Here is a 20,080-nt window from a genome sequence, read left to right as displayed (position 1 = left end):
CTTAGGTGAAAGACTACAGAAGCTGAATATCTAGAGAGAGTGAAACAGAGGGTTTCTGGACTGGGCAAGAAGAGTTGATGATGCGTGGATCATACAGTAAAGAACAGATTCAGGCAAAAGTCTGTATACATATCAAGTATTGAGATACCTAGCCTTATTCCTCCTCCCAACTCCCAAACACTGGTAGCCAGACTGATACTCTCAAGGCAGGCAGCTGGAAGACTGTTCTCTGAGGGATGTAACATGGCAAGAAGAAACTCCTAAAACTACCGCCATTGAGCATCCCAATGAAACATCCTGGCCGTGTGAAGCTCAGAGCCAACAAGAACCTTCCCCACCCAACCTACACAGAGCTCCCAGTCAGCTGCCTGGGAGTCATCACTGGTCAGAGGAGAGCCCTGGCATGAAATAAGGAAATCAAAATGCAGAAAAAAGCCAGCTAGAGGAAATAAACTACAGGAGAACAGGAACTTCAAGGAAACTATCGCTATCTTCAGAGAGTTAATAAGTATTGCATCCATGAAATAAGAACAAGATAGTATTAAAAAGCAACATTCTGAGAGTTAAAGAAACAGTCTGGAAATTAAAAACATCCCCAAAATACATAACTCAATAGAAGAGTTTCAAGATATAAAGTTGAGGAAAACTCCTGAAGCTGGAGCAAAAAGACTAAAAGGTAGAAAAGAGATGAGAACAAGTTCAGAAGATTCAACATCCAGAGAACAGGAATTCAAGAAAATACAGAAAATGTAGAAAAATTCCACGAAACATAGAAAAAGATAATTCAAAAAAATTTCCAGGGGCCGGCCCGGTGGCACAGTGGTTAAGTGCACACGTTCTGCTTTAGCGGCCCGGAGTTCGCCAGTTTGGATCCCGGGTGCGGACATGGCTCCACTTGGCAAGCCATGCTGTGGCAGGCATCCCACATATAAAACAGAGGAAGATGGGCATGGATGTTAGCTCAGGGCCAGTCTTCCTCAGCAAAAAGAGGAGGATGGGCAGCAGTTAGCATAGGGCTAATTTTCCTCAAAAAAAAAAAAAAAAAAAAAAAGTCCAGAACTCAAGAACATAACTTGCCAGCTTATGTTCATTCAGGGCTTAAAACAGCGGATGAAAACAAACCCATACCAAGGGAAGACATTCGGGATAGGAGGATATCCTAAAAGCTTCTGGACACTAAAAAGATGTTAGAAACAAAAGCTCAAGAGTCAGAATGGCATCAAACTTGAATAGCAACACCAGAGGCTAAGAAGAGAATGAAGCACTGCAAGGAAAATTCTAAACGAAATGATATCTAACCTAGAATCCTTCACCCAGCTAGACTAGTGATTAAGTATAGGAATAAAGACATTTTCAGTTATATAACATCTTGAAAAGTTTACTTCCCAGGCATTCTTTTCTCTCAGAAAGTTATTGAGTGAGATCTTCCACCAAAATGAAAAAATAAACCAGTAAAGAAGGAGGTATGGGGTTCTGGAAATGGGATCCAACTCAAGAGAGAAGTGCAAGGGATCTTCATTCAAAAGAGGTGGTGAGCCTAAGCAACAACCAGCCCATTCTAGATGCTATATATAAATGAAATCATACAATACGTCATCTTTGTGTTTAGCATCTGTACTTAGCATAATATTTTCCAGGTTCATCAGCATGTATCAGCACTTCATTCCTTTTAGTGGCTAAACAATATTATATTAAATACACAATAATAATATTGTAATTTCTCCACATCCTCATCAACATTACTTATTTTCTTTCTTCCTTTTTTTCTTTTTTTTCATTATAGCTATCCTAGAGGATGTGAAGTGGTATGTCATTATGGTTTTAATTTGCATTTCCCTAATGATTAAGCAATGTGCATACATAACTTTAATAAAAATAAAAGAAAGAATATTATTCTCTAGGGAGGGATTAAAAAGGAACTAAGGCATTAAAAATGTGTAACAAATGATCAAACTAAAACTACCACCACAATTAAATGTCTCCTTCTTAGGAAAAGTATATTTAATAAGTTTGTTCAGGTTTAGATTAAAAAAATTAAAGTCCTCCCAGATTTGCCCACAAAGAAATTTTCAAATTCTACTTCTCTACACCTAAGAGTGCAAAGATGCATACACAAAGATATTTATTGTAGCATTGTTTATAATAGCAAAATATCAAAACATTCTGAAATGATCACATATAAGGGACTGGTTAAATAATTTATGATCTATTCAACCAATAGAATACCATAAAATGATGATGTGTGTATGTGTATATATTTATATCACATAGAAAGTTATCTATGCTATATGTTGAATGAAAGAGAAGCAGATTATAACATTCCATGAAGGGAATGTCTAGAAAAATATATCACAAAATTTTTATAATGATAGTCATTGGCTAATGCTATGATGAGAGACTTTTCTTTACATTTTTATTTGCATATTCCATTTTCCATTTTTTCTATATTAAGCATATATTATCTTATACAATAAAGAAGTGTTTTTTAAAACTTCTTCCTAAAAATGTAATCTATAATGTCAGGGAAAATAAATCCTTTTAGTAATTTCATTGTAACTAGAGAAAAGGAGACAGATTACCTGATTAATGGCTCCCAACATCTCAGCCCTACTGGCCACTCGTGCTGTGCACTGGCTAAGGAATGTTATTGTCTTCTCCAGCTTCTTAATGATTTCCTGGGCCTGGTTGTCATCTTCACAAAGAGGTGTTAAAGACTGCACAGAAAGCAAAGTATTAAAAAGTGTCCAACCCAAGTAGTCAGCAAGTGATTCTAACACTGACTATGTTCTAAAGGCTGATGACAATCAAATCTCAATTATCTTGGTGGAGGCTGAAAAGAAGCAGCAAAACCCAGTAATGAAATATTAATATCTTTGTTGGCTCTCAAGTAGACCTGTGCAGGAGCTCACAAAAACCATTTATATCTATTCTTGATCCTTTCCTTCTTTGCTTCCCAAATTTGCCACCTCTTCATGTGTATTTATATCTTTCTTCTACAATTAACAGGATGGGATATAATTAATTTGTCATGGTAAAGAAATTATGCTTACAAAAGAGTTGAATGTATTATGAGGAACATAGTTTGAACTTTTAAGAAAATTAGTAAAAATATACTGGAATTAGTTATAGGTCTGACTGCTATACTTGCTTTTCCATTGATGACAAAGTGTGATTGGGCTGGTTATGTGGATATGCCTTCATAGCCTTATGAATATTTCTCTCAAATCTGTGCCCTTAATCCAAGATGATGGCCTTCCTGATGGAGGATCATCCTTCTCACTAGGGTGGAGACAGAATTAAAGGAACAGATCTGGAAGCAAACAAGCCACTGCTCTTTATCTGTGTGATCATGAACAAATATCTAAGACTTGCCAAAATCTAAAACACTGTAAATTTTGTATATCATTAAGAAAGAAAAAGTTCTGCCAATAAAACTATAGGCACCATTGACTGTAAATCGCATTCTAATGTCAACCTTTCTGATTTGCTGTTTTCTCGTATGTTACATGGTGACAATTACATCTCCTTTCCAGGAATATTGTGATGTGAGAGGTTACAGATGCCATTTGCTTGTCACACAGTAGGTGTTCAATGAATAGCAGCTACTTCTGAAACAGACAGATATGTAGGAGTTGCAGCTGGAGAGTTGCTAACCAACTGGAATGGTCATTGTCAGACACAGTTTCCTACTACAGTTTAAATAACCACCTTCAGTTGGGAAGGGAAGAGCAGATGTTAGTTGTTAGCCAAATAGAGTAAGGTTTACCAAGACTAAATCATGAAGAAATAGAAAATTTGAACAGACCAATAACTAATAAGGAGATTGAAGCAGTTATCAAAAGTCTCCCAACAAAGAAAAGACCAGTACGAAATGGCTTCACTGGAGAATTCTACCAAATATCTCAAGAAGAATGAACAACAGTCCTCCTCAAACTTCCAAAAACTGAAGAGGAGGGAACACTTGCAAACTCATTCTTTGGGGCCAGCATTACCCTAATACAAAGGCAGACAAAGACACTACGAGCAAACTACAGACAAATATCCCTTATGAATGTTGATGCAAAAATCCTCAACAAACTACTAGCAAACTGAATTCAACAGCACATAAAAAGGATTATACACCATAACCAAGCTGAGATTTATTTCTGAAATGCAAGGATGGTTCAACATAGGAAATCAATCAATGCAATATATCACTTTAACAGATTAAAGGGCAAAACCCAAATGATCATCTAAATTGACACAGAACAGCATTTGACAAGATTCAATACCTTTTTATGATAAAAATATTCAAAAAACTAGAAATAGAAGGGAAACTACCTCAACATAATAAGGCCATATATCAAAAGCCCACAGCTAACATCATACTGAAAGTTTTTCCTCTGAGACCAGGAACAAGGCAAGGATGCCCACTCTTGCCACTTCTATGCAACTTAGTACTGGAAGTCCTACCAAGAGCAATTAGACAAGAAAAAGAAATAAAAAATGCACATTGGAAAAGAAGTAAAATTACCTCTGTTCACAGGTGACATGATCTTATATATAGAAAACTCTAAAGACTTCACACACAAAAAACCTGTTAGAACTATTAAGTGGATTCAGCAAAGTTGCAGGATACAAAATCAACGTATAAAATTCAATTGCATTTCTATATGATAACAATGAACAATCCAAAAAGGAAATAAAACAATTCCATTTACAATACTATTGAAAAGAATAAAATACTTAGAAATAAACCTAACCAAGGTGGTAAAAGATTTGTACACAGAAAACTACAAAACATTGCCACAATAAACTAAAGAAGACACAAATAAAGGGAAAGACATCCTGTGTCCATGGATTGGAAGACAATTTTGTTAACCCACGAATACCACCCAAATTAATCTACAGATTCAATGCAATCCCCGTCAAAATCCCAATGGCATCGTTTTGCAGAAATAGAAAAATTCATCCCAAAATTCATATGGAATCTCAAAAGACCCTGAATAGCAAAAACAATTTTTTAAAAAGAACAAAGTTGGAGGACTCACACTTCCTGATTTCAAAACATATTTCAAAGCTACAGTAATCAAACTTTATGGTACTGGCCTAAAGACAGACATATAGAGCAATGAAACAGAATAGAGTGTCCAGAAATAAACCTATGCATATATGGTCAAATGATCTTTGACAATGGTCAAGACTACACAATGGGGAAAGGAGAGTCTCTTCAACAAATGATGTGGGAAAAACTGGATATCCACATGCAAAAGAGTGAAGTTGGACTCTTATCTTACACCATATACAAAAAATCAACTCAAAATGGATTAAAGGCCTAAATGTAAGACCCAAAACTATATAGCTCCAGAAGAAAACATAGGGGAAAAGCTTCATGACATTGAATTTTGCAACGATTTCTTGGATATAACACCAAAACCACAGGCAACAAAAGCAAAAATAGACAAATAGCACTACATCAAACTTAAAAACCTTTGTGCATCAAAGGCCATAATCAACAGAAGGAAAAGGCAACCTGCGGAATGGAGAAATTAACTGCAAATCACATGTCTTGTTAAAAAACTGGCAAGGGATTTGAATCAACATATTTCCAAACATGATATACAAAGAGCCAACAAGCATCTGAAAAGATGCTCAACAATACTAATCATCAGAGTAATGCAAATCAAAACCACAGTGAGATATCACCTTGCACACATTAGGATGGCTACTATCAAAAAATCCCAGAAAAGAATGTGTTGGCCAGGATGTGGATAAATTGGAACCCTGGTGCATTGTCAGCAGGACTGTAAAACAGTGCATCCACTATGCAAAACAATATTATGGTTCCTCAAAAACTTAAAAATAGAACTCCATATGATCCAGCAATGTCACTTCTGGGCACATTTCTAAAAGAATTGAAAGCAGGGTCTCAAAGAGATATTTGCAAACCCATGTTCCCAGCAGCAAGGTTCAGAAGAGCCAAGAGGTGGAAGCTGAAACGTCCATAGATAAATGAATGGATAAACAAAATGTGGTATACACATACAGTGGAATATTTTATTCAGCCTTTTATTAAAAAGGAAGGAAGTCCTGTCACATGCTACAACACGGATGAACTTTGAAGATATTTTCCTAAGTGAAATAAGCCATTTACAAAAAGACAATTACTGTATGATTCCACTTATATGAGGTATCTAAAGTAGTCAAATTCATAGAAACAGAAAGCAGAATGGTGGCTGCCAGGGGCTGAGAGGAGGACGAAAGGGGAATCGTTTAATGGATATAGTTTCAGTACGCAAGATGAAAAAGTTCTGGAGATCTGTTTCACAACCATGTGAATAGACTTGACACTAATTAACATACGCTTAAAATGGTTAATATGGTAAATTTTATGTTATGTGTTTTTCTACCACACATCCACACACAAACAGAATATGGTTTCTAAATTTTTATTTTCTTTCTCCAAAATTAGCTCTCTTAATTTTCCAACCCATCTCTATATTTATAGTGACTTGACAAAATAGAAGAATCTATAGTAGTTGTTATATGTCTATGTACCCTCCAGAGGGCTTGCCCACCGTCTGATAAGACAAAGCAGTCACCATTCTCTATTTTCAGTTAATTAAATGGAAACACACTTTCGATTCTCCTCTTTGAAGCTTAAAACTGATATCTCCAGTTGCTCAGTTTTCTGCATGACTGATTACTCTTCTGCCTGAAATCTACTTGAAAATCCAGGGAGAAGGCAGATGACTCATCCGACTACTTTAAAGGCATTTGTTGGTTTTGTCGCTTCTACTGTTAGTGAATCTTTCATTTTGGCCTGATCTTGAATTCTTACCTCCTCCTAATTCACATTTGGGTCAGGCAGGGTTTGGTACCTGGTATTGGTTTTGGTCGTACAAGAAAACTCACATGTAATTTTCAAAACATTGTTAACAATAGGACCAAACGTGTAGTCCCCAAAGGTTATGATTCTCACCTCTAACAGCTTTAAACAGTTAGTGATTTCTTTCTTCAAATTTTCTTCTGCCAAGTCACGGGATCTTTCTTCAAGCCTCACTCTTTTCTCCAAGGTGAACCAGTCACACTTAAATCCCAAAGACAATCTGAGAAATTCAGCCTGAATTTCAAAATAATGAATGTCAAAATAATGTGAGGGTGAGGGGAGAAAACTGGAGGTAGTCAAATATTTCAGTTTAATACCAGATTATACTGAGGCATTTCTTTCTTCTCTCAGCAACACAATGCTGGTGCACACAGGCTTTACCTGCTCTTCATTATTGCCAAACCACACAGACACCAAACGTGTGACAGCTGGTGCAAAAGCAAGAAGCAATGGTAGGCAAGAGAGCCTGAAACACTTTTTTTTTTTAATTAAAGGAAAAAACATTTGCTTTAAACTCACCTCCACCTCCTTCTCATTAGGAGAAGTGCTGTAGGATAAGACAAAGAACTTGTTAAAACATAATTCAACAGAAAAGCAAAAAATGCGAGCATGCAACATGAAGAAGAGCTTACCTGTCACCTTGTTTAAAGTTAACTGATTTCACAGTGGTTACGGGAAGAGAGGAAACGGCAGTGTCTATTAAAAGACAACAAAGTATTATTTGGTTAAAAAGGCTTAATAGCTTAAGGCACATTTGATCAAATGTTATGTCCTCTCTCCATGAAACAAAAGCATTTCATTGAAAGTGTCTGAGAGGATAGCCAGCTAAGAATGCATTTGCTTAAATATAAGATAATGTTATGCTACGCTATTGGGATCACAGTGACATTAAAACTACGGGCTCGCACTTCAGCATGTGAACAGTCTTTGAATCCTGAAGATGTCTCAGAGTCAAGGGACAGCCCAGTTTGTTCTCTTTGCGTTTAAATGTTTATTTGACTTGATCCCATGGCGAAATGCACATCTTCCTCTGTTACCTGGTCCTCCTTCAAATCAAGGCTTTAATAAGCAGTAGCAGCAGGAGTAGTACTCATTGTAGTAAAAGTAGCAGTAATAATCATAATAATACTGGTAACAATAACAGCAACAATAAACATGATATCAACCATTTATCACAGGTTTACTATATGCCAGTCCCAGAACAAGGCTCTTTACACATATTAATGATACTCTTCATGACAGCTTTGCAAAGAGGACCATAGGTTAGTTATTAAGAGCATTAGATTTAGACTTGAAAAAACCTGGTTTCAATCCTAGCTTTAACTGCTATGGCTATACGACCTGGAACAAGCCAAAACTTCAGCAAACCATCTACAAAATAAGGATGATATTATTTTTCTATAATAGCTAACTTCCATGAGAATTTCTCTGCCAGGCACTTTTCGAAGTGCTTCGTACACAATTTATTCAATCCTCATGGCAACACTTCTGTGGTAAGTACTGTTATTGTCTGCAATTTACAGACTAGGAAACTGAATTGCAGTTTACCCGCCTCACATAGGTATTTGGTAGAACCAAATAAAACTATGCACATAAAGAATTTAGCCTAGTATTCAGCATATAGTATATTCTCCATAAAGGGTACTTTTCTCTTTTTACTCATTGTTTCCATTTTGTAGATGAAGAAACTGAGACTCCAGTTTAAATGACTTTCCAAAGTCACAGCTAGTCAGAGAGAGACCCAGTATAGAGTTTGTGTGACTCCAAAGCCTGAATCTATCCACTATTCTACCCAAATGGAAGTGAAATAGGGAGGGAAGCATATTAGCACTTAGTCGTTCAATAATGGCGTATTTAATTTTAGATGGGATCATGAAAATGATCTCCAAGAAGAGCTGGGAACTTCCTAGGAACATTAGTGTGGTGGTAGTTCCCAACGGGGCACTAGTTCCCAACGGGGCACTAGTTATTGCAAGTCCTCTGGGGCTTACCAGTCAATGCAACATCAATGTGGCTTTTCAAAACTGATGCAAACTGAATCAAGAATCAGTTCTATTGGCTGATTTTATCTAGAGATGTGGAATTGTAGATGCCATAGCTTTACTCAGAAAGATTTCACCCAGAAAAATATCAGCAGGGAACAAACTTTCACATGGGGATTGGGAGAGAACATTCCTTACCTCCCACAGCACATTCTTTTTTATGCTTATCTATTGTTTCGGGTTCCTCTTTGGTTTCCTAAAATCATAAAGAGATTTTATTGCCGTACATAGAGTGGAAATCCTTCATAACAAATCATTTCCCAACTTCCTGTCCCCTCGCAACCTTACCCTGTCAAAAACACTCTATAGTATTACTAGGGGTTAAGAAGAAGACAGGACTGGCTCCAAGGGGGTTTCCAATCTAGCTGAGGCACAAGGGACAGAAATATATGAAAAGCTGCAAATGTGATACAAGTTACCACAAAGCAAACTAGGACTAATTGCTAAATAAATGAAATAAATATGAACAAGTGTTCTGCATAGGGAGGAAAGAAACACCATGGCTTGAAAAGCATAGAAAATCTCTGCAGACAAGGAACATGCTGGAGCTTGAGGGAGAGAGAGGACTGGATGGATGAAGAGGAGGGAGTGATCCAGAACTACCATACGCAGCTTTCTAGATGGGTTGTTGGGGAAATTATGGCAAAAATAGCTGCTCAGATTGCATTACATTAGGCTTTTACTCCATATGAATATATTTTAAGGTCACTAACCAACCGTCCTACAAATGTTATCTATACAACCAAAACCACCATAGTAAGAGGGTTATACTCTATTGCCTGGGGAACTCTAATGGGAAAACTATAGGTATACAATTATTTTGATGATAATAATTACTCAACATTCTCAGAAATTTTCTATAAAACATAAGCCTAAGACAAATATCTTTGGTAGAGCCATTGATACCATGTCATGTAATTTTCAGACCATAGAAACTAAGATTTTGATAAAATGTAACAAATTCAATAATTCAGGTAAAGCATTGGATCATTCTTATCAACAATTTAAATATTCCTAAATTTTTTGAATCCTCCCTCAACCCTATGACCTCTTCCAGCTATGGCATTTTCTTCCTCTCCAGCCCTACATGGACTCGCTTCTTCTGGGAAGAGTTGTCCATGGGTGCTCTTTCCAGTTCTTTATCTCCCTTTTGTGATCAATGAACTACTCTGCCCCTGTACCCAACACTCCAAGGAAACTGCCCTCCCCAGTATCAGTGATCTCCCTACTGCCAAATCCAATGGATAATTCTCAGTCTTTATCTTACTTGACCACTGCCTCATCTAAATTGATCTCTAATTCCCTCCTTGTTACAGATTTTTCTTCCTTTGGTTCTCTCTCCCGATGTCCCCTCACCACTACATTAGCTTCTTCTCAGTCCCCGCTGACATTGCCTTCTCATTAGATAATGGAATCATTGAGAAGCCATTATCCTCAGTGCTCTCTTCTTGCCTGCCAGAGTCCTTGGGAAATCTCATCCACACATTTGGTTCTTTGTTGATAACTCACAAATGTGCGTCTGCTCCTGAAAGTCCCACTTTGAGGTGAGTTTATAAATGTGGGTATACAGTCATATATCAAAACCTCCTTACAGAGTACTGATGTCTCACGTCAACCTGAAACGCGACTTATCTCAAACTAATCTTGTTTCACTCCATGATTCTACTCTTCTTACTCCCTCCCTCCTCTCATGTTATTCTATTCATTCTGTAAGTTAAGCCATAAGCAAGGGTATCTACCTTTTCCCACACCCCCAATTATCAGTCACCATGTACTGTGACCTATCCCTTAAATATCTCTCAAATAGGTCTTCCTTTTCTCCATGCTCACTAAATTCATACTATCTTCATCTCTTGCCTGAATTATTACAATAGCATCCTAACCAGTCCCCGACCTCCATTACTACATTTTCTAATCCATTATTTTTAAAACATTTATTTCTATCTTTTTTTGAGATGAGAAGAAATTTTTTTTTTCTCAGAAAACTTTAGTATGAGGACTTGAATTTTCCTCTGTCCATTTTTTATAAGGGGTAACCATTTTTGGCATGTGTGCTAGCCAACACTACACTCTATACATACTTTACACTACAAAATCACGTATCCAATCGTTCTACTCCCTTCCAACTAGAATACTGCAAAATTTTTATCTGCCTTATTGCCTCCAATCTATCCATGCCACAACTTTCTCTTGAGTTAGCTTATATGAAGCCTGTTCCTTGTAACCAGGTGGGCCTACCTAAAACAATGTTTATATACTGAGGGGGAAACAACAATAACACACACACACACGCCTCTCCACACATACAATACAGAGAGGGACTAATACATAAGTACAATGTAGGACTCTTGGAGAAACATGGAATTGGACCCATAGTCTACAAGTTACTCTTCAATAATTATAGATTCCTACCAGTGGCAATGAGCCTTCTCTTTAAGGAAGGGAACTTAACTCTTTTTCTACAAACATTTAAATAGTCATCCTTCTAATGTTTTCTAGCAGTTTCTCATGTGTCTGTATAACATTCAATGCCACTCACAAGGTACCTCCTCCATGACACCTTTTCTGGCCTCTCACCCCAAGTATTTTTTTTTTCATATCACTAACCACACTCTAATTACTGAGTAATTGTATGTTTCTTCCCTTAATTAGAATATATCTTTAACATAGATATTACTGTTTTATTTAACCTTCATTAATGTCCTCTATTGACAGATATTTAGCTTGTTTCCAGTAGAATTTTGATTAATGAATGAGTGAAAGAATAAAAGCATGAATGAATGAATAAATAAAAATCACTGTGCAGTCAGGAGGTCCTAGCTCTGACTGTATTGTGTGACCTTGGGCAAGTCATAAGGATGCTTTGGCCTCAAATTCTTCATCTATAAAATATTGGTGTAATTAAATTCTATTAACCTCAAAATATTTGGAAAGGATAAAGATGAGAGAGCTTTTAAGAGTATTTTGCAAACTGAAAGGGAGGTGTTCTACCATTGAAACATATCATTACTTTTATTGTTAACATGTGTATTTCCTTACCGGATTTAACATGGTTTTGTCCTCACTGACAGAGCCTTGGAGTGCAATATTCTCAGGAGCTGGACTTTTGCCTATGAGAAAAAGGAAACACTGAAGAGGTGGGGGAGAGGCAACAAGTAAAAGAGGAAGACATAGTGAGGTGGCAAAATGGGCGGACTAGCAAGTGGCAAAGGCCTTAACATGTGAAACAAATTATGTCCTACAAAACTTTACCAGGGCCCACTGATTCAGAATCAGGATCAGAGCAACTAAGGTTCCCAAGGAAGCTGGCCGTGTAAGACTTCTTAATAGAAATGAACATTTCTATGATTGGCCTTCAAACAGCAGGGCTTTTAAAATCTTTTTTAAGGCTGCTGCTGCTTTGTTTATCAAACACATTACTAGTATAATTATAGAAACTGGGTGAAGAAAGGATGAACAATTAGTAACTTAGTAGCTTTTTTGTAGCTTGACAAACAGGTTTTTAAAAATTACATACACACATACGCAAGGCTGATAACAAAGTATGACATCCCTTCAAACCATGGTATCTTTCTAAATAAAACATCATTTAACTAAGAAGAAAAGATGCACTTTTAATTTACGCCATTCCTTTTTGTAATTTCCTTTTATTTTTGTGTTTGTACTGTAATATACTTGATAATGATTTTCCTTTTCACATGATTCTTTGTCCTGAATTTAGTTCAGTGCAGGCACAAAGGTCAGTAGCTATATATAGATTTTGTTTCTTTCTTTGTAAGAAAAATAAATAAAGGATGTATTATATTTTTAAATTTTATATTGAAATAAGAACAAAACGGTAACCACTTTCTTGAGAGGCATAAAATTCTTTGCCCTACGGTAATTTTATTTTGGTTTTTCTGTAAATTTTAAGACAGATGATAGACTTGAAATTGATAGTCCAGAAATTAAAAAGTAGAAAATATTTTACAGTGAATATTTTCTCTCCCATCCATGCCTGCCACAAACCCACTTTCCCTTCCCACAGACAATATTATTAATTTTTGTCTAGCCTTCCAGAGGTATTCTATGCATACATAAAAACTTCTTCCTATTCTTTTTGTGCAAATTTTTACATGCAATATGTAATGTTTTGTACTTTGGGTTTTTCTTTCCAAGAAACAATAGTTCTTTGATATCCTTCCAAGAAAAAAGATTCCTATGTTTTATGGATGCATATTAGTATTCCATTACATGGATATGCCAGAATATATTAACTAGTCTACTGATAGTTACTAGTTTCCAATATTTTATTACAGACAATGCTGCAGTAAATAAACTTCCACATATGTCATATGATACGTGTATACTTAGATCTATAGGATAAATTCCCAGACACCAAATTGTTTTATGGTACAGGATATGTACATTTAACATTTTGGAAGATATTGGCAAATTCTCCTCCATCTTAATTACAATAATTTATATTCCCTACAGCAACGTATGAGAATTCTTTTTCCCCACAATCTTAGCAACAGAATGTAGTCAAATTTTTGCATCTTTCTCTACACGATAGGTGAAAAGTGATATCTTGGTTCAGTTTTAATTAAAATTTTTCTTATTTGGTATGAGGTAGAACAGAAAGGTATTCTTCAGTTAACCTAAGGAATGGATTCCATTTCTACAATTTTACAGCTCCCCTAATTTAGCACTTATATCTCAGATCTAACCGTCTAGTTCAAACAGTAGAATAAATTTTCCTTGATTATTTTTTTTTGGTGGGAATGGGAGCTTATGCCTCCCATGAGTGTTAACTGTAGTAATGTCTCACTGGGAACAGCTGAGAATAACTACTTTGTTTTCATACTCAAGTGGCAGAAAATGATGTAATATATCATCTAGTTAATTCTTTTGCCTTCTGAGTGGACCATCACTAATTGGTCCATTTTAACCTAATAGATTCTAATTAGGCTGCTGAGAATTTCCTAAGTATGTGATTCTGCAGCTGCGCCTCAGATGACACCCAGGTGTGTCCAATCAATCTCTGCCATAAGGAAACATTGAAGTCCCATTAAAACATATTGTAACTTTTGTTCTATCTATAGAACTGGAAAAAAATTGGTAACTTTATCATATACGAAGGCCAAGGTCACCTCTTAGACTTCTCATCTCCAGACTATGTCTTCACAATTCTTCTATAAAATGTTATTACTGAGCGCCTGAGGATAGTCAGTCTACTAGCTTACAGGTTTCCTTAGTGTTTTAGAATGGAAACTACACTTGAACCCTTCAACAGCTTACCTTTGATCTTTATCACAGCAGAAGCCGAAGTGGTATTCTCCTCTTTCACACAGAGTGATTTACCATCAAGGTCACCAGAAGCCATATTCAAAATTTCTGGTCCAGAATCTACCAACAGGAAGAAACTAGGAATACTATGCAAAAGGATTATTTGCCTATGTTCTTTTCATTTGCACACACCTCAGCAGGTCATAGAACATCAAGCTTATAATTCTAGTACCAGCCCTATTTTTCTATCTTTTCCAAGTCCACTCACCACTTGAAGTTACAGTACTGTCTGTGGATGAAGTGTGTCCGGGAGATGGTAGTGTGGAATGTTCCCTGTCAAAAGAGCAGAAGACATATTTTAGAGCGTCGAATCCAAAGAAGTCTTCTAAAAATTAACTGAATATCCATCCAAATTTACACACACAAACAAACAAGCAAACCTGGACTGTGGTGGGCTCTCAGAATACAAGCACTCAACACCATTCTCCTTAAGGAAAAAAAAAAAGGGAAACAAGTTCAACAATTTGACATTTTCCATTCCAGAGAGGTTGTTTTAAGCAAACATTTTCATACACTTTTAAGTGAACCTGCATTTATTTTGCTCTTTTAGAGAGGCTATGGGAATAGGGTGGTATAGGGCAAACTCATATACATACTTTCTCAACGCTGTCCTTGCAAGAAAAAAATCCAATTTTGAATATACTTACATGTCTGATATTTAAAGAAAACCTGATAAATTCCTGGGCAAAACAAATTCTAAACTTAAAGGAGAGGTAGAGTATATTTCATGAACCTAAGTTTTGTTTAAACAGAACATTCTATGTGTACATAAAACAACATTTTTATTTATGGAAATATTACTCAACTTAAAACTTTTGGTCTGGTGATTTAAAAATGGTTCTCAATTTTCTAGCTAGACAAATCATACATTTTAAACTTAATCCAATTCTCAAAGATCGGAGAGATTACATCTATGCCAGCATTTATTACTTGGTGCTCAAAGAGAGCTTAACAAAATTGTGGTCTCTGCCTGCCTGGGACCGTGTTTGAAAGTTTAATTTGAACTTCTTAATCTCTATCAGGGGCTCCTAATTTGGGGGGAACTTTAGGACATTAGGGTTGATCTATTCACTTATTCTCTTTCAAAAAGTACTGTGGGAACATAGGTTCCTCTTTAATAATAAGGTTTTCTAATAAGTATATTTTCATTATTATTTGGTTTATTTAGAAAAATAAATTAAAATTTAATAAATTAAAACAAATCATTTGAACATTTCAAAAACCTGCACGGACAATGCAAAAATGAAGACATTTAAATATTCCATAATCAAACATAGGCCTTCTTATTAACTGCCACAACCAACAACAGGTTTCAACAGAGGGATGCTGCAAATCATACACGGTATTTAGAATCGATCCAAAATAATATTGGCCATAGTCACAGGAAGGTAAAGGTCTAGCAAGGGTCTGCGGAATATGTAGTTATTCAAGACAACAGCAGCCGGTTACATCTGCTCAGCACGCTAAAATTTACAAAAACCTTTCTGTGTATCAACTCATTTAATTCTCTCACCAACTTTATGCAGTAGGTTTTAGCAAGAAGAGATTTATTTATTTCAGGTAAGGAAAGTAAAGCTAATGAATAAATTTCCCAGGAGTGTTCAAAATGGTGTTGTCAGCCTCTAAACCCAGATGAGAGTCCTCCCCACTGTAAAGAGGGGCGTCTCTGAGATGCCCCTAACCCAGTCCCCTGGAGAGGCAGAGACCCCCCAGTTACTGTGTTAGACTGGTAGATGATTTAAACATATACCTTTTAAAAGTTCACCTCAAATGTTTGGAAAAATCCACAAACTTACAAAGCAAGAATTTACACCGTATCCTCCTAGATATCAATGTTGGGCAATCTTCCCTTTTATTTCATGTCGTCTCTGCTTTAAATGTCTTTGGGTCAGACCATATGTGACTGAAACCTCTCATGACATTGGTTTAAGTCACTTAAAAACTTTCATCAAAGGCCCACATTGTGTCAGGAACAGTGACAAAGGCTGGAGACACACAAAAACACAGTCCTTGTTCCAGAGGGGCTCAGAGGCCAGTCAAGAAGACAAATATGTAAAACAAATACTTCATAAATTATAGGAAGCATTCCACAGAGGAAAGTAATATGCACAGAACAGAACAGAGTGAGGTAATATTTGAATTAAATTTTGAAGAGAAATTGTACCTTTCACCTTACAGGTAGTTAAATAATGATGGCCCTATCCTTGAAATACTTATGTAGATTGTATGAAGAATTGTTACATGCTTATTTAACTATAGTCCAATATATATGTAAGAAATGAATCTATAAAAATAGGAAAAACTTAATCTGCAGTTTCATTGCGTATCATACTTCACAAAAGTCAACAAGGATTGATTCCTTAATAATAAAAAAATCAAGGCCATTTAAAACTCCAAAACATATACAAATTTGTTACTAAGTGTGGCTTGAAATAACACTTATTACTGTGCTATAATTAATAACATAATATATAATAATTATAATTATATTGCACCAACTGAAAAACTAATTTTATCAGATAAAGACCTCACACCTATCAGGATCATGAATACTTGTATTTGAATTTAAGAGGTATGAAAAAGAATGCAGCTTTTCTCTATTTAATTAAACTTGTTTCCAATATAGAGGGAAAGGGGACACGTTATTTCTACAAAATTTGTTTTTAAAAAAGTCTAATTATTATTTGAAGTCAAAATAATAAATACAGCAAAAATACAGATTGCCTCCATGATATTACAAATGAGTCTCATTTGCCATAATGCTCTGTGTAAGCCCTTCTTTTGTCCCATATCTTAGATATGAAACATTTTAGTGAGAAGCCTTTTGATAAACAAAAAATATTTATTCATTAAATAAGCAATAATTCTGTGATTTTGGAGAATGTCATATATTTAGTAACCATACATTACTGCATTGTTCTGGAACAGTTCCAAGGTAAGCAATTGGATATTACTTCCAATTCACTAATCTTTATAAACTTCACTGATCAGAAGACAACCCAATATACAAGACAGCTCAATCTTAGATTTTCATAAATCTGACCTAACAACTATTTTTTCCTTCTTACAAGAACAACCAAACAAAAGAAGGAGATTTTTAAAAAAATTTAGGATTATAGTTAATGAAATTTGGAGATATACCCCTGCAGGCCTCTGTGCATATGGAGTAGGGTAGGAGATAACTCAGCAAAAGCTTTGCACAATCGTGCTCTTTTCTTCCAACTTCAAAAGTCACCCCTATTCAAACCAGCATCCCAGACCCACAGGAGAACCTAACCCACACACAACAACTGTAAGACCTGGGCAGATCATGAAGAAGATAATCCACTGGATATATTTTAAAACCAAGGAAAATTAAGGAATTGACTAAATGCAAGAAAAAGAAAGTTCAGATGAGAGACTTACATGTAGAGGATTGGCTCAAGTCAATGAGTCTGACACATGCCGACAGAATAGAGCAGGAAGAATGTTCCTCCTGGCTAAGCCATTCAAATATCAACCTGCATAACATTTACATGGAAATCCATGGTCCAGACCATTTGCTTGAGACATTAGGAGTCTAATGTAGGGTGGGGTAGACAAGGTACTCACGCAACAAAGTGACACAGAGTCTCCCATGGGCTGGGTCAGCAAACACAAGCCACACACACACGCGTGCACACACAGTAGTATCATTTCAATATTTAGATAGAAAAATAGTAAGAACAATAAGAAATAACTTTTAAGATGTTAAGAACGGCAACTAATAGGCCTAGATACTCTCCCAGGGTCACTTTATTTTTGCTCTTCTACATAAAAAGAGACTTTATCTACAGATTTTATGATTAGAAACCCTTCTGCTAATAAATACTCTTGTTACAATGTAACTTTTACTATTAGATCTATTTCAGACAATTGATGATACTCAAATAAATTAATACGGTTTTCTAAGAAAAAAAGAAAAATTGACTAAAAGGAGTCTCTATAGACTTATTTCATTCTAACAAAAAAAAAAAAATTCCTTGACTCAGTGTCGGTTTCAATGTTCTAAAAAGAGAAGGCGTGTCAAATTGAACGTCTAAAGATTATAAACGCTGTAACCTAAACAAAACGAAATTTCCTCATTGGTTTTTTTTTTCCCCCCAATTTCTAACTAAAAGGACACCACACCCTCAGATCTACGGGACACACCCACCACTTTGAGGTTAATTTATAATACAGTTATCAGTCAATTTCTACACGTTCCAATTTTGTAATTGCAATGTTATTTATTCTCCAAGGTTATTAATGCTACACCCACACACGACTTGAGAGAACAGGACAGACAATGGCCAGAAGAGCTTCGGAGATATTTTAGAATTGATTCTGTCCTCTGCCTAATAAATCACCTCCTCTTGGAGGCAGTCCATCTTAGACAAAAATGTGTAAACACATGAAGGAGACCTCAAAGGAGTGGCACTTAACATTTGGTTAGGTGATTTTTTTGTTAACAGCCAAAGGAAAAGCAGAAATTCCGTTTCGTATCCCCTCACCTCTGACAAGGTATCCTCTGAGGTTCACACTGCTGATAATTCTAATTCTGGGTGATAGATATTTTCTCAGTGTTTACTATGAATCAGGTACTTTACATATGTTATAAAATGTTGTAGTGGTGTCAGATCTGAGACTGGAGTAGGTACAGGGGAGAATCAGTTTCATGGTCACAGAATTTTCATGAAACTTCTTAATTCCTGGAGTGTTTAGGCACACACACAGGTACCTAAATCACACGTCCAGTTTTGCAAAGGCCCAGAAACCATTTGGTTGTTGTTCAGACTCAATGGTGGGAGCAGTGAATAAGGAAAGGAAGACAGACTATAAGGAGAGATAACTGGGCCCCTGAGAGAAACTGCTAAGCGTGAGGAAGAATTGAGGAAGTTGGGCCAAATGAACAGCTGGGTCTAGCTATTGACAGGAGCAACAATTCTCGATTCAGTGGGAGACTGTGCTACCCATCAAGCAGCGTGTCTCCCAGCCCTGCTGGATTATCTGTGCCTTGATAAGTAGAGGATAATTCTAACAACCACATCACAGGAGTCTACCCAACAGCACGGGAGGACTCCTTGCTGAAACAAGAAGGGAGCACCATCTCTCTACTGATCAGGGAGAGGAGATAGTCAAAGGTCCAGACATAGAGTTACGAAAAGGCCAGCAGTGGAGCAGGCAGGGCCTGTGGGCAGTGTGGACAATGAACAAAAAGGACTGAACAGATGTGAGTGGGGAAACCAACTGCCTTCCCCACGATCTCTCAGGAGGTTCAGTGTCCTTCCCTGGCACCCACTAAGTGGTGAGGCCTGAAGAACACTGGGATATACTGGTATACACTCCTAGAGATTCTTGGAAATGTTGAGATGGGATTCCATGAAACAAAAAGGCCTTCCTATTCATCAGCAAGTGGGGAAAAAGAGCACTGAGATTTGTCTTTCCTCTAAATAGGACCTACTTGGTTGTTTCCACGGACTGGTTAGGCCAGAACTTAGCTGTTGCAGACACGTATATATAAATGTACATATGCAATCTGTGTACATGTGTATTTGAATCCTCAAAAGAACCTTGCAAAGTAATATTTCTGTTTCACAGGACACACAAGTAAATTGAAACAGACCACTTGTCCAAGTTCACTTAGCTAATAAATAACAAATCCAGCCTTAATTCCAGACCCACCTGAAACCAAATCTATGCTATGTGGCTAAAAATTCTGTCATTACTGGGAAAAAATTCAAATAAACACAAAAGTAGACAGAATAGAATAATTGACTTTTGTGTACCCATTCTGCAGATTCAACAATTATCAACCTACGGCCAATCTCGCTTCATGTATACT

The 20,080-nt window shown here is 36.4% G+C and overlaps 1 protein-coding gene across 5 annotated transcripts in view; it reads right to left on the bottom strand.

Annotated features, from left to right (window-relative positions):
* The window catches only part of IRAG2 (inositol 1,4,5-triphosphate receptor associated 2), a 94,190-nt gene that overhangs the window by 7,614 nt on the left and 66,496 nt on the right, over positions 1 to 20,080 (bottom strand). For all 5 annotated transcript variants that reach the window (XM_070619320.1, XM_070619323.1, XM_008513354.2 and 2 more), the window contains 9 exons: positions 14,619 to 14,665; positions 14,447 to 14,511; positions 14,191 to 14,298; positions 11,950 to 12,020; positions 9,049 to 9,106; positions 7,501 to 7,564; positions 7,388 to 7,415; positions 6,962 to 7,102; positions 2,580 to 2,714 (listed from right to left, as the gene is read on the bottom strand). In XM_070619320.1, the coding sequence (XP_070475421.1) occupies positions 2,580 to 2,714; positions 6,962 to 7,102; positions 7,388 to 7,415; positions 7,501 to 7,564; positions 9,049 to 9,106; positions 11,950 to 12,020; positions 14,191 to 14,298; positions 14,447 to 14,511; positions 14,619 to 14,665 (717 nt within the window). The remainder of the gene's footprint in view (positions 1 to 2,579; positions 2,715 to 6,961; positions 7,103 to 7,387; positions 7,416 to 7,500; positions 7,565 to 9,048; positions 9,107 to 11,949; positions 12,021 to 14,190; positions 14,299 to 14,446; positions 14,512 to 14,618; positions 14,666 to 20,080) is intronic.

The sequence above is a fragment of the Equus przewalskii genome, chromosome 5, assembly GCF_037783145.1.
Source record: "Equus przewalskii isolate Varuska chromosome 5, EquPr2, whole genome shotgun sequence".
Lineage (NCBI taxonomy): Eukaryota > Metazoa > Chordata > Mammalia > Perissodactyla > Equidae > Equus > Equus przewalskii.
The sequence above is the reverse complement of the archived record's forward strand: the minus strand, read 5'-3'. Positions and strand labels throughout refer to the sequence as shown.